The 14314-nt window shown below is 33.3% G+C and overlaps 1 protein-coding gene across 4 annotated transcripts in view; it reads left to right on the forward strand.

Annotated features, from left to right (window-relative positions):
- The window catches only part of SRFBP1 (serum response factor binding protein 1), a 71174-nt gene that overhangs the window by 23006 nt on the left and 33854 nt on the right, over window positions 1-14314 (forward strand). For all 4 annotated transcript variants that reach the window (XR_004318668.1, XM_014562993.2, XM_032476573.1 and 1 more), the window contains exon 4: window positions 9736-9807. Coding sequence is in view for 3 of the 4 variants with exons in the window: in XM_014562993.2 (XP_014418479.1) it covers window positions 9736-9807 (72 nt within the window). In the remaining variant the exon portion in view is untranslated. The remainder of the gene's footprint in view (window positions 1-9735; window positions 9808-14314) is intronic.

Consider the following 14314-nt stretch of genomic DNA (forward strand, 5'->3'; position numbering starts at 1 on the left):
TTATTTCTGGAATTTTTTATTTAATACTTTTGAACTGGAATTGACCATGAGTAACTGAAACCATGGAAAGCAAAACCACAGATAAGGGAAGACTATTGTACTATTTGTAGATATTTAGTAATTCTTTTAACTGGCTGCCAGCAAAAACCTGACACTAGTAAAAATTTCCTAATGGTAAACCTATTTTGTTTTATTGTATCACTCTCCAAGTCAACAACCTAAATTATCTTCTCCAGTTGTCCACCAGACCAGGTCAGATTCCTCCTGAGTATTAAAGGTTTTTTCATCAGTTGGCCTCTCTCTTCTTGACCAATTTTATCTCTCATCCCCATGTCTGTCTGCATACTGCAGTCAACATTATATCACCTCCATATACTGTTCTTAAGTTTCTCTAGCTTATCTGATAACAAAGCAGAATTCACCACCATGTCAACACACTATTAACAAAACCAGAGTGAGTCATTTTCACAGGCTTCACCATCCTCTAAACCAGTGGTTTTGTTGGGAGAGACAGGATAAATGCATGAAGATTCATGCCTGGGGGCGTATATCATCATGGATGGGAGGTTTGTGCAATTTGAGAAAGACCTCCGCCCCCCCCCCCAGGAATTTTGGTATCCTTTTATTATTCCCACCACTGAGGGCTACAGCACTGAGAAATTGCCCTGCTTACTTCATTTTCATACTTACAGTACTTAAGTGATCAGTTTTTAACAGTCTTTTGTATTGTGTCTTCCTCTGTGTTTTGTCAGGTCATTTGCATGCTATTTTGAAAATGAAATGCTGCTCTTTCTGGTAATTTGTATTTTTAAACAGTGCCTAGTCTTCTGCACAATAGAAGGCTCTAAGAGATTATAACAAAGTACATTAAATTTTTCTAATCAAAAAGAAGATTATCAAAGTTGTTTGGTAATTTTTTAGTTTTTTTTTTTATCCTCCATCTAATCATAGTGCTTGAGACTTTGTTATTAGTTTATTTTTCATTTTAGGTTTAATAATTTGAATTTCATATAGTGAGTTTTTTTGAACTAAAATCAACAATGTGTTAATAACTTTTAAGATGTGAAAGGGTATTATTATAAAAGCAAAGAAGAATAAAGCCACTTGTGTCATTTCCTAAAATTTTTAACAAATTGCATTGATACTCTTTGTACCGTTAACTAATTGTGTGTCCTTGAGTGTTTCTTCAACTTGAAAGTGGAAATAATTCCTTTTGACTTCTTTGCTGTGGGAGTTAAATAAAATATGCAGTATCAATGTTCCTAGCATAGTACTCTTTTAATAATTTTTTTTAAGATTTTGAATCTCTGTAGTCTTGCTCCACATAAATAACATAGGTGAAATATTACTTAAGATAGCCATTATCTTCAGTACTCTTTGTTTTGAAAATTTGTAACGAAACCACTTATAGAATAAAGTGATACAAAGTTTTTAGATTATTTTACTAGTTTACCTACATGAAGTTCTGTATTACGTGTGATAGTGATTTAGATTCACATCTCAGCATGGACAAGAATAAAGATTTAACAGGGTTTTTTTTGTTTGTTTTTAATGTAGAAAATTTAAAAAAATAATAAACTTGAATGAAAGACATAGTTATTAAATGTACTCTTTTGTAGTTCATTCAGTGCCTGAACAGGAGCAGTATTTACTGGCAGGTCGGCTTTATGCTCTACCAAATACTAAAGGTAAAACTGAGATACTCAGTTTAACAGTTTATAATACCTAATAAGAAACATAACTTCAGTATCTATTTTGATAAGAAGTATTTTGGGCATTTACCAAATGACTTATACTTTTCCTTGTACCTCAGGGGGGAAAAATAATTTCCTGATCTTTTGTGATTTATTTTTCTGGGGGGTTGAGGAAGATGACATAATAAATAAGTTAATTATGTATTATATATATTTTGAGATGATGTTCTGTGGGAAAAATAGAGCAGAGTAGAGGGAGTAGGAAAGATGATGTGAAGTAGTGGGTTTGATATGTAAGTCTGGAGTGCAGAAGGGAGGTTTGTGCTGGAGATAGGCTTTTGGGAGTTGTTGACATGTATGTCATCTTTAAGGTCGGGGAAACTGGATGAAATCACTAAATATTAGGTGATAGTGAAGAGTACCAAGGACAGAATCTTGGTCTATTCTTAAGGTAGTTAGAGGAGGAACTAGGAAAGGAGGCTAAGAAAAAACAGCCAAGAACATGGGTCCTGTAAGTCAAGTGAAGAAAGTATATCAAAGAGAAAGGAGGAATTGACTTATTGAAAGTTGGTGATAGGCCAGGGAAGGTAAGAGTCAGATGCTGTGGATGTGTCAAGTAAGAGGGTTGCTGCACTGAGACCTGTTCATTAGATTTAGCAACATGGAGATTAATGACTTTTCCAAGAACGGGATTGGTGGAGTAATTGGGGCAAAAACCTGCTTGAAGTGGGTTTAAGAGAAAATAAAAGAGCATTTGGAAATGGCAAGAATTGACAAATACTATAATTAGAATGACCAAATGACGAGATTTCCCTGGTGTTCTCCTGGTAATTACCACTTGTCCCAGCATAATTTTTAATAGAGGAACCTTATTTCACTCTCAGATGGGTCCTGGTTTGAACAACAAATTATACGGTCAGTGTGGTTATGATTCATTGCTGTCATTATTTTGTTTGACACCCAAATGTGACAGATGAGTAGTATCTTTTCTAAGCTAGCTTTTGTGACTATTTGAGAGAACCAATTAGTTTTTCCTTTTCTGGCATAACAAGATGTTTCAGGGATTATACTTTCCTGCCTCAGATATGTATCAGCCATTTCTCCAAGAAGCCTTGCTTCATTTTAGTGATACTTAGTAACCAAGGGTTGAAACATGAATAGATTTTGAGTGGGGAGAAAGGGAGTGACAAAGATAGGTGACCAGTTAGAGACATTTCACAATAAAATTTTTAAAAGCAGACAATTTACCAAAGATACTGAGGTGGGAGAATACGAAATTTATTCAGGGGTTTCTGTGTAAAACTGAATGGATGGCATATGAGACTCCTAGGAAAAGTGTATTACAATAGAAAGATGCATTGAATCCAGGTAATGAAAGGATTTTGACATCAGACTGGAGGTTTTTGGCTTCACTCTGTATTCAAGACAGTGACATAACAGGCCTTAGAGTTACTGGTCCTGGAGGCAGGAAAGCCAGTAACTCTATTATAATCCACACAATCCATAATGAAGTTCTGACCTATAGGTAGGATAATGGTAATCCAAAGGAGGGAATTAAATTCAACAGCCACTACAGCAGAGAAGGCAGAAAGGGAGATGGGAGCATGACAAAGAGGCCCACAGAGTCAGATGACTCTGAGCTGCTAACCTGGGTAGCAGAGGCTGGAGATTCCTTTAATTGCCATCGGTAACACAGGACTAAGTGAAGGAGGAAGACAGATATTTTATTTGGAAAAATCCCTTGGCAATATGATGACAGAGTATAACCTTATTGAAGTTCCATCTGGTACTGTATTTAGGAAACAGTAGAACAATATTTAGGAAATAAAGTTTTTGTTGTCACTGAAGGGTAACTAGAATGAGATTGCCATCTGTGGAAAAGCATGAATTTGGATATCAGTAGCTCTCTCATGAGTTATTTCAGGTTCTTTTTTTCAGGAGGCATTTCTTGCCTCATTTTCAAAAAGACAAAAAAAAAACAAAAACCCAAGAATCTGACTTTTCTTGACACCTTGTAATTCCTGTTATTGGGAAGTAACCCCTCATACTCTAAATATCATATTCCAATTTTAATCACATTTTGCAAAGTACAGATATGTTTTATATTTTACGAAGTTAAAAGCCCAACCTTAATGAGAGCCTCTTGGAATTAGAAGTATCTGGTTGATTACTGCATCCAAGTTATTTTTTGTCTTTACTAAGTGTCCCTCCCCATAGCCTGATATAGAATAGTTTGGTTGCAAACATACTTCCCCCACTCAGCCAGAGACAACACCACATTGGTTTTATAGTTATGTGTCAGTATATTCATTTGTTCAAACAGAATCCTCTGGAAAGAAGAAGGCAAGGAGACAGCCAAATAAGCAAAATTGGGATTACCTAATTTCAATTAAATTTTCTCTTTTGAATGTAAGTAAAGCAGTAGCATCAGGCAAAGTGTGGAATAAGGGAACTGAAGCATTCTGATGGGGTCTAGTTATTGGGGATAACTATCTTTAATGTAGGGAACTTGAAAAATGTTAGTTTAATGTGATTAGGAAGGAATTACAACAATTTGTAATTTATCACCACTGACAACAGGATATGGCAAAAAGCAAAATGTGGAAATTCTAGTCCTAGCCCTGTGGTAAAACCTTGAATGAGTATCTTAAATTTTCTTGAATTATCATTTTCCTCTTCTATAAAATTGAGTGGCTGAGGTTCCCCAAGGTTGAAGGATTCACTAGCAGGATTCACAGGACTCATAAAAAAAATTTTATACTCAGAGTTACAGTTTATTTTTATTTAAGGATACAGATTAAAATCAACAAAAGGAAGTAGGTACATGGGGGGATTGTCCAGGAAAATTCAGGCATAAGCTTGCAGATGCCCTCTCCCAGTATAATCACATGGACGCATTCCTAGCAGTGATGTAGTGCTGCCACTCCTTGCAAAGTGCTGCCAGCCAGGGAAGCTCACTTGAGCCTTGGTATCAGGGGTTTTGTTTGTTTGTTTGTTTTTGCGGGGGGTGGGGTAATTTGATATTTATTTATATGGAAGTGCTGGGGTCTGGGGTTTTATTGGGAGCCGGTCACATAGGCATGAATCACCTGCATGACTCACCTCAGCTACTCAGACTCCAGCTCCCCACCACAAAGACATAGTCACCATAAATCACATTGTTAGTGTAAACTTTCTGATCAAATTGGTAGCCTGTGGCCCAAGGGCTCAGAACTTATCTGCTAGAAGCTGGCCAAAGGCCAGTCCTAAAGATAGGCCTTTCTCAGGAATGTGCAAAATTTGAGCAGCCCACGCCTGCTGAGTTAACCCTTTCCTACACAGATGTAAAATTATATGATAGCTGAAGCCCCTTATAATTCTAATGTTTTATGAATAGATTAGTAACTCCCATCATAGATATTATAAAGAAGTTAATATTTTATTTCATCTTAAAATTGATTGGATAATTCTAACTATTTGAAAGTTTAAATAAAAGAAACAAATTGTACTGATGCTAGAAAATAAAGCTGGATTGAATATCTAAAAATAAAAGAATGTATGTCTTAACACAAGTCAACACAGAATCCTGTTCACTGATGAGTAAGCTTGAAAGTGGGAAGATGAAGATTTTTCAGACTTGAGTTATTTTAAGGAAATCTAAGGAAAAGAAACTACTTAAGCCCCATTTCAGAAGCTAAATTCAGTTAGCATTTAATTAGCTCAAGCTTTGTTCCCTATTTTATGTAGTTCCTCAGACCTCTTGACCAGATGGCTTTCTGCCTAACCATGTTCAAGCCTGCTTCTTCCATGCGCTTGAAGCAGAATATGAGTAAATTAAATTTTGTGGTCAAATAATGACCTAACGTTAGAACTATTAAATCAATCCAAGAATAATAAAATGATTGTTTAAAACTTCTTCCTTTAAAAGTATATTAAATATTATCAGTCAGAATGTGTATAAATTTAGAGTTTAGAGCAATTAAGAAACAGCTTGTAAATCCAGGCACTTTACCATGAACTTCCCAAGTAGACTGCACAGCAGACTCTTAGAAGGATTCAGAAAGTCCGTGGGTTTAATTTCGTCTTATCTTCTGAAGGGTGTACTAACGTTTGAGGTGCTGTCTATCTGTTTGTGATAACGTATAAAAAAAGAGTTATTCTGAAAGACAATTCCTGGTCTCTTCTGAATAAAAGTATAGGGGGAAGGATAACTTCATAATATATATTTTGTTGCACTTACTGCATTGTCTAGTAAACCACTTTGATTTATTAAATTCCTCAGTGTCTACTTAACGATAGTTGTGAAACAAAATTCTAGTTGTGGCACAGCATTCCTATTCATACACTTTTGCTGTTTAAACCATTTTAGAATTTTATATGAACTATGTCATAGGAGGTAGCATTTTCTTTTAACTACACATAGGGTTGTGTTTTAAATTAAGGTAAAAATGAATTGACCCAAAATACTGAGATATGAGTGGTGTGATAAGGAAAGTTTGAGCTATCCAAATGCATCTAGATTTTGCTTTTATAGTTTTAAGCTACGTATTTAATTTGGGGAATTATTTATAGTACATGGCACTTGTTCAAATAATATGATGTAATGAATTACTTTATAATATGAAGATTGGTAGGGGATAAAAGTATAATTAATTTTCTAGTGCTATTGCAACAAATTTAGCAGCTTAAAGCAGTACAGATTTATTATCTTACAGTTCTGAAAGTTGGAAGTTTTAAACTAGGATGTTGCCAGGATTGTATCCCTTGTAGAGACTCTAGGAGAGAATCCTTTTCATGTTTTAGAGGTCACTTGCCTTCCTTGACTCATGGCCCTTTCCTCCGTATTCATCAAGGCCAGCAGCAGAGCATCTTCAGATCTCAATACCTTGATATCTCTCTCTTTTTCTCTCATCTTCTATAACTCACACTCTTCTGCTTACTCTTATGAGGACGTTTGTGGTTATGTTAGGCCCACTCTAGATAATCCAGGATCCCCATTTTAGAATTCTTAACGTACTTACATTAGCTAAGTCCCTTTGGTCATGTAAAATAACATATTCACAGGCTCTGAGGATTACGACAAAATTTATGTATTACTCTTTCTCTTGTGCCCCCACATTTCTTTTAATTCTAGCTTTACAAATATATATGCATCATCAATCCTTTTACCAAAATTATCTCTTTCTGGCTGAACTCTTCTAGAAGATTCTTCTGGACAGACAGATGTGTACAGTATTCCCTGAATTCCTTTAGGTTCAAACTATTTTCTCTGGACTTGATTGTTGTAGAGCTGCTTGACTGAGTATAAAATCCTTGGCTTACACTTGCTTATATAGGAAATACTGCTGCATGCTTGCTTTGTATATTGTTCCTGATGTCTGATACCAGCTTAATTTTTTCACTCTTGTAACTAAGTTGATCTTTTTGGCCATGAACTCTGAAGATTTTTTTCCTTTATCTTTAGAGTCTAATAATTTTTTTAACCTGAATAGGTTGCATTGTTGATTGTTCCAGGACTCTTTAAGCTAGGTACATCGTAAGCCTTTTGGTTTTTTTTTTTTTTTTTTTTTCCTCATGAAGGTTTCTAGAACTATAGGGTTTTAAGTATTGTTTTTTCTTATTTTTCTTTTTCATAGATTGCAGTTACATGTATGTGGGATCATCCTTTGCCACTTTCTTTCTGTCCCTTTTTCTTTATCTCATTTTCATTTTCTTAGTAGTTTTCTTGACTTTCTTCATTATTCCTTGTTGAATTTTTCTTTAGATCCGTTCTCCCTTTCTGAGATGGTTTTTCTTTTATTTCCTAAGCTTTATCAACTGTTGATGCATTTCTGTGTTTTACCTATTTCTGTTCTTAGTGTTTTAATTTCTCATTTTTCATATGTTTTGTGTAAGTCCCAAATGTTTGTTTGAGGCTCCCTAATTTTTGCAGGTTTATGTTACAGTTGTGTTTTTCATGATTAGTTCTAGGAGAGAATCGGATAAAATGTTTTGATTTACATTTTTTTTTCTTCTTGCATTAATTTTATAAGAATCTGACTTTTTTCTTCTCTTAATCCTAGTCATTTCTTGGGGCCACTTAACGTCAGTGTGGCAAAGTTTTATATATATATTTTTTAATGGATGATGAAAGGAGGAATTGGTTTACATGTATTTTCTTTTGTTTCTGTAGGGTCTTTAATTTATCTTTCTTTCCTCTGCCTACACTGTTATACCTGAAGGGAAGTGCACAACCCCTTTTTATATAATTCTCGGAGCAGTGCTTCTTGAGGCTTCCTCCTTCAGAATCACTTACTTTGAAACCCTCCCTTCTCTGTAGACAATGCTGTGAATTACCAAGTCTCAGTGTTCAGCATTTTGATGCTTTGTAGTAGTTTTTGCTTTCTTGTGGTGCCTTTTGTTTGTCTTGAATGTATATCCTTCACTTTCTTCTTTTTCTCCCTGTATCTTAATCTTCCATTCTCTTGCTCTGTATATTCACAAATTTGTAGCAGCAGTGGGAGCTCTGCTAAATTTGGTGTCGGTTTCTCTGCTGATAGGTATTTTGAAATTTATGGTATCCTTGATCCCCTAATAATGCTATGAGCATAGTTTTATTGGTGCTCCTTGTTGAATTTATTGTTTTGGAGGGAATATATGAATGGGTTGAGATTTAGGTAATACCATTATCTTCTTCAGTTATTTAAGTTCATTTTAGCAATGAAATGTAAGCAATTCACTCTTTAGTCTGTTTTCTTTTTATTTTCTTGCAGAGTCAAAAAAGATACTTGTAGCCAGCCATTGACAAAGGCAGGGCAAGTCTTAAAATTTGGATTTTTAACTATAATTTAAATAGTTTTATTAACTTGAAACTGCTTAAAGAAAGCAATTTCTTAAATTAGCTCATTAAACTTAAGACATTTTCAGACCAAATATGTCACATAATGAATTTTTTATATGTATACACACGTACAATTTAAAAAAATGAGTCCATTATTTATGTACTGTTCATATGGATTTGTTTTACATACATATTTTTGAATTTATGTTAATGTACCTGAAATGAAATTGAGTTTTTACTCTCAGAAACAGTGCTTTCTGATCTTTTTCACATTGGATCATCATTATTAATACTGATTTTTTTTCTATTCTACTCTCTTTCCAAAAACCCAGTAGAGCTCTTTCATATCAAATATGTGGTAATTTTTCAGAAGGAGTTACATAAACCAGTATGTACAAGAATAGTCATTACATTCTTAATTTATGTAAAAAGATCAAAAGGTCAGAAAATATAATAATGTCCAATAATAAGAGGTTGGTTAAATAAATAAGGGCAGTGATGTTAAAGAAAGAAAATAATGGACATTTGCCCTGTTATTAAATAAAGCTAGTTTACAAAATGCTATGGTCCTGTTTTTATCTAACTATAATTTAAATATCATTTTCACTTAATATTTGCACAGTGTTTGTCATATCACATATCCACCTAACTGTTACTTGGTGTTGTTTTAAAGTCAACTATCTGATTTTTCTACTCAGCCTTCTTCTAAACAATATTAGAAAAAAACATTCAAATGTTAATTTTTTTCATGCATATTAGAATAACTTGATGACTATTAATATAGAAAAATTGCATTTTCATGTGATCTAAGGTCATCCCTCATTCTCTTAGTGGAATGCATATCAAACTTAAATTCTCTTAAAGAAGCTTGTAGAGGGTGTATAATACAATTATAATCACGTAAACCTTGCCAGTAATTTTGCTTGTTTTTCTTTGCTTTTCTGTGTTTTCTGTATTTTCTAAAATAAATATGGATTAACTCCTTCCATAATAGAAAAGTATTTTGTGGCTTAGATAGTTTTAAATCAAGAATTAACATTAAGTGTTTCTCTATAAATGTCTGCATTTCTTTATGGATTGAGAAGATTGCCAATGTCCTGAAATGTCAGTTAAATCAGTAATAATTTCATTAAATAACAAATTTCTTAAAAGCAAAACATGGGAAAGAATTTAACTCATAAAAATAATGATAGTTTAAAATTAGGCTCATTACAAAAATTAATTTGTTTTATTCTTTTACAGGAGTTAAAACCTGATACAGTAACTAAATCTGCTCTTGGTGATGATATCAACTTCGAAAAAATCTGCAAAAAGGTATTTCTGCAGTGGGTTGTATTTCTTTTAAAAGTTCATTATTTATATTGTTGACCTACTTTTTTCTTGTCACTTTTTTCCTTGAAGAGAAAACTGATCAAGAAGCCGTTTACTATTAGTATCTATAATGATCTTTCCCCACTTTAGCTCCCCCAAAATTAAGCACCCCCAGAATTTTTATGGTCATGTATGAATTTTCCTTTGCTGTGATATCATACCCTCAAGGATCTTAAAGATATGTTGAACTGGATATGGCTTTTATGTGTTAGATAACAGTTAGTCTGTTAATCTTACTAATTAGAACAAAGACTCTTTGTTCTTTTCAAATAGTTTTCATGAATATTTTATTTAATCCCTGAATTTGCCCTAAGAAAATTATTTTTACCCCTTTTTTATAAGTGAGGAAACTGAAGCTCAGAAAGAATGAGGTGAGCTAATTACGGCTAACCACTGTTACGTGCACAGTTGGGACTTTCAGGCATATCTTCTGCTCCTTGGATTTGTCACTCCTGTTTCATCCTTAGTATTTCCTTTTTGTTTCTACCTACTTTGCTAAATTCTACATAAGACAGTTCCACCTAAAAACAGATTTTGGATTAATTGATTTTTAAACTCTGTTAGTACTTTTCTGTTTTCACTGTCATTCACATTTGCTCTAATCTATACTGTTTCTTCTTGCATTTGTGTTTACTTTGCTCTTTCTCAAGTTTCCTAATGTAGCAGCTCAAATTGCTGATTTAAACTTTTCTTTTTTTCCAATATAAGAATTTAATGCTGTAAATTTCCCTCTAAGCACCACTTTAGCTACATTTTATAAATATGATGTGTTGTGCTTTATTTTCTTTGAGTTCAAAATGTTTTAATTTAACCTTGAAACTTCATCTTTGACTCATGTTTAATTAGAAGTATATTGTTTAATTTCTGAACAGTTAGGGGGTTTTCCAGGTATTTTTTTGTTACTGTTTCCTTTATGATCCACGAGCATGCTTTTTATCATTTTTATTCTTTTAACTTTATTATTTGTGTTATATGTCCAGAGCATGGCTTATCTTGGTGAATATTTCATGTGCACTTGAATTGTTATATTGGGGTTAGTGTCCTATAAATGTCATTTAGGTCAAACTGATTGATGGTGTTGTTCAGGTGATTTATATCTTTACTCATTTTTTGCCTGCCTATTTCAGTGATTATTAAGAAAGATAGGTTGGAATTTCCAACTATAAATGTCAGTTTTCCTTTTCCAGCCTTAAGGAAAGTAATACTCTGATTCTATGTTCATGTAGACTAGCACTCACTTCTCTATAATTAATTGTTATTAGTTATGTTAATATTTTAAAGCATTTTATTGTAAGAAGGCCAGAACATAAAAGGTTTTTGTATGTTTAAGGGGAGGGAGGATTTGTTGTTGTCATCTTCCTCGTCCTTATCAGAAAAGTGACACAAAAGAAGTCATGAGCATGATTTTACAAACAGCTAACTTATTTTATACTAACGTGATTTTATAGTAAATATTTTATTTCATAGCATTCATTCATAGAGAGGAAAAAATTTTAGTACTATTATAGTTTTAAACTTGTGGCTTGGTCTGTATTTCTGACAAAATAATGACATGTTAAATAGAATAGTGGTAATTGTATAAAAATAAGGCAGAATATATTTGTTTTCTCTTGAGAGTTTAAAGAAATCATAATTTTAAGATTTTTACCAGGATAAATTTTTTGAACTTTCTGTTTGCTGAATTCTAAAATTATCTTATTAAGACTTAATTTGTGATGAGAATAAAAAAATTTATTTTTAGTTCCCTAATGTTATGTTTCTATTTAAATTTTAGCAATAAAACTTCACAATATTTATCATTTAACTTGAACTTGAAAATATCTATAATAAAATATCATTTGTCTGTTTTTTTGTTTTGTTTTTTTTTAACTTTTCAGCCAGATAGTTTTCACTTTGGAAGGTTACTATTAGTTAATGTATGTGTAATATTTGTAAAATCAGATTTTTAGGATACCTTCTTTCATTTACAACCCTTTGTTCAACCTTCCAGTGTATGAAATGTCATCCTAAAAGTGGGGAAATGTGCCTACATTTGCTTAAACATTTTTATTTTGCAATAGTAAATTCATTTGCATATTACTAGATTTCTAGTCATAAGATTTATGATAGTAATTCAGATAGAAAGTTTAAGATCTAACTGAAATACTGTCAAGTGAAACCTGATTATGTTTTTGCCCTTTTTGTACCTTCCTCCAAACAGAAGGAAGGAAGGGGAGGTGGACAAGGACGAAAGGAAAACAGTTCTGTTTCATCAAAGTTCTTGATAGAACCCTTGAGGATTTAGAGCCAAGGGAAATTGCCCTGCTTAAGAATAATTCCAGATTCCTCCCAAGCCATTTGATTTCAGCTACTTTGTTACTGTTTTATTTCATTTGTTATATCCTTTCATTGGATTCATGTTTTTCTGTGTCAAAATATATTAATAAATTAAATCTCTAAATTAAAAATGAGGCAGGCTTGGAGTGTCATGGAGGGAGACTGATTATTTGCCATAGGAGGGAAGGTTAGTGGAGGATGACCAAATAGGAAATAAGTCTAGAGCTCTGTACATTTGAAGCTGTCTGATCATCAGAATAGAGCAGAACAGACTAATTTGTGTAACATTTTACAGCTTGCACAGTTCTTTCATATACATTCTTATCTCAATTGATCTTAAAACAATGATCTCATAAAGAAAACATCCATGTGTGCACATGTGTGTGTGTAGCAATAGTAATAGTGTCTTCATTTTTCAAACATAGAAAGGGATTAGAAAGGTTAAGTAGCCAGTTAATATTTATATGAGAGTTTTAAAGCTAGAGAGTCTGGGGGCTAGAACTGTGACATTTCCAGACAGCTATTGCCAGAATTTCAAGGGCTTCTCAATTTAAAACATCTGTTGTGTGCAGAGTGATCACTAGGCACTATGGAAGATAGGAAGGGAATAGAAGACACAGAATATTTTCTAGGAGAATATGTAATCTAGTAGAAAATAAAAAAGTTATATTAAACAACTACAGGATAAGAGGAAGCAAATTTTGTTAACATCTACCAGTTGTCTGACTCATTAGATCCTAATATATATATTAGCTTTCTCAGGGAAGATGATGGTACCACTGTTAACAGATGAGACAACAGGCCCAGAAAGGTCAAAATACACTTATGGTTAGACAGTAGGAGATGTCAGATCCAAGGTGTAAAACCAGATCTCTGCCTATAAAACAAACATTTAGGATGAAAGGATGGAGTAAGTCCCATATATGTAAGACTACATTTTGGAATCATGGGGTCGTAGAGATTTTGAGTTTAGTGAATACAGAAAAGTCTCCTTTTCCCTTAAATATGGACTCTAAGCCTTATTTTGCTTTGTTTGCCACAATTCTGATCCAGGTGAAGGGACTGTTTTTTATTATGTCCCTGAATGTTTTTAATAAATACAAATATGAATGTATTGGTTTATATTTTTAGGTAAAACCTAGAATTGAAGTCCAGTTAATATTAAAAGTACTGCTGCTAGCATTCTACCTCTACCAGTTGATTTAGAGTCAGTTTGTTTTAAAGCAACATTTCAAAGGAATGAATGTTTCATGTAAGAGAGCTATTTCATTTTTAGACTCTTGTTTATACTCACATGTACATTCTCAAGATTCTTTTCAAAATTGAACACCAAATGCCTTGTGTTCACGATAAATACCCTATGCCAAAATAAAACTTTTCCACTAAACGATGAGGTGTTTTCCCTTTTTTATTTAATTTATTTGAAATGGAAGAAACTGGAGGTGTGTGAAAACCACAGTTTCCTGAGAATTTTCCAAGGCAAACACTGTGTCAACTTTAAATAAGGAAAGCTGTGGTTTCCTTCATATCCCCTAATATTGTGAGGACTGGTTCACACAGGTGTAAAAACTATTTGTTAATAGAGACTACTTAGCCTTTTAAGCTTCAAAATAATTTTATTTAAATTTAAGATGTATGGCTGTATTTAAATTCTCCTATAAACCTCCACAACATTTTCAGTCTCTCCTATAAAGTTTATCTCAATCTGCCTTGGATTAGTTATTTGTACGTTTGTTTTAACCTTTTAAATTAGTGCTAGATTGTGAGCCTCAAAAAATGATGTTTGTATTCTTATGTGTAAGACCATGCCTGTACATAATAAGGTGTGTTTATGTAAATATAAAGAGGGAGAAAGTAAGTGAGGAAGGAAGATGGACAGGAAAGAAATAAGGAGGGATAAAGGATTTGAAGTCTTTCATGGCAGGGGCTGTTCTACTTTTTCGTGAGTTCCTACACTTAAGCTCAGCGCCTTAAGCAAAAATCAGACATCCCAAACTGCAGCAGAGACCCAGAACACTGCCAAAGGTATGACCCTCAGCCCCCTTGATTAACAAGCCTTTTTTTAATGTTTATATTTAATTTCTTTACAAAAAGATTTGAAGGGGGCTTGGAGTTGGGTCATAAAATGAGAGAA

This window comes from Camelus ferus, chromosome 3, assembly GCF_009834535.1.
Source record: "Camelus ferus isolate YT-003-E chromosome 3, BCGSAC_Cfer_1.0, whole genome shotgun sequence".
Taxonomy (NCBI): Eukaryota; Metazoa; Chordata; class Mammalia; order Artiodactyla; family Camelidae; genus Camelus; species Camelus ferus.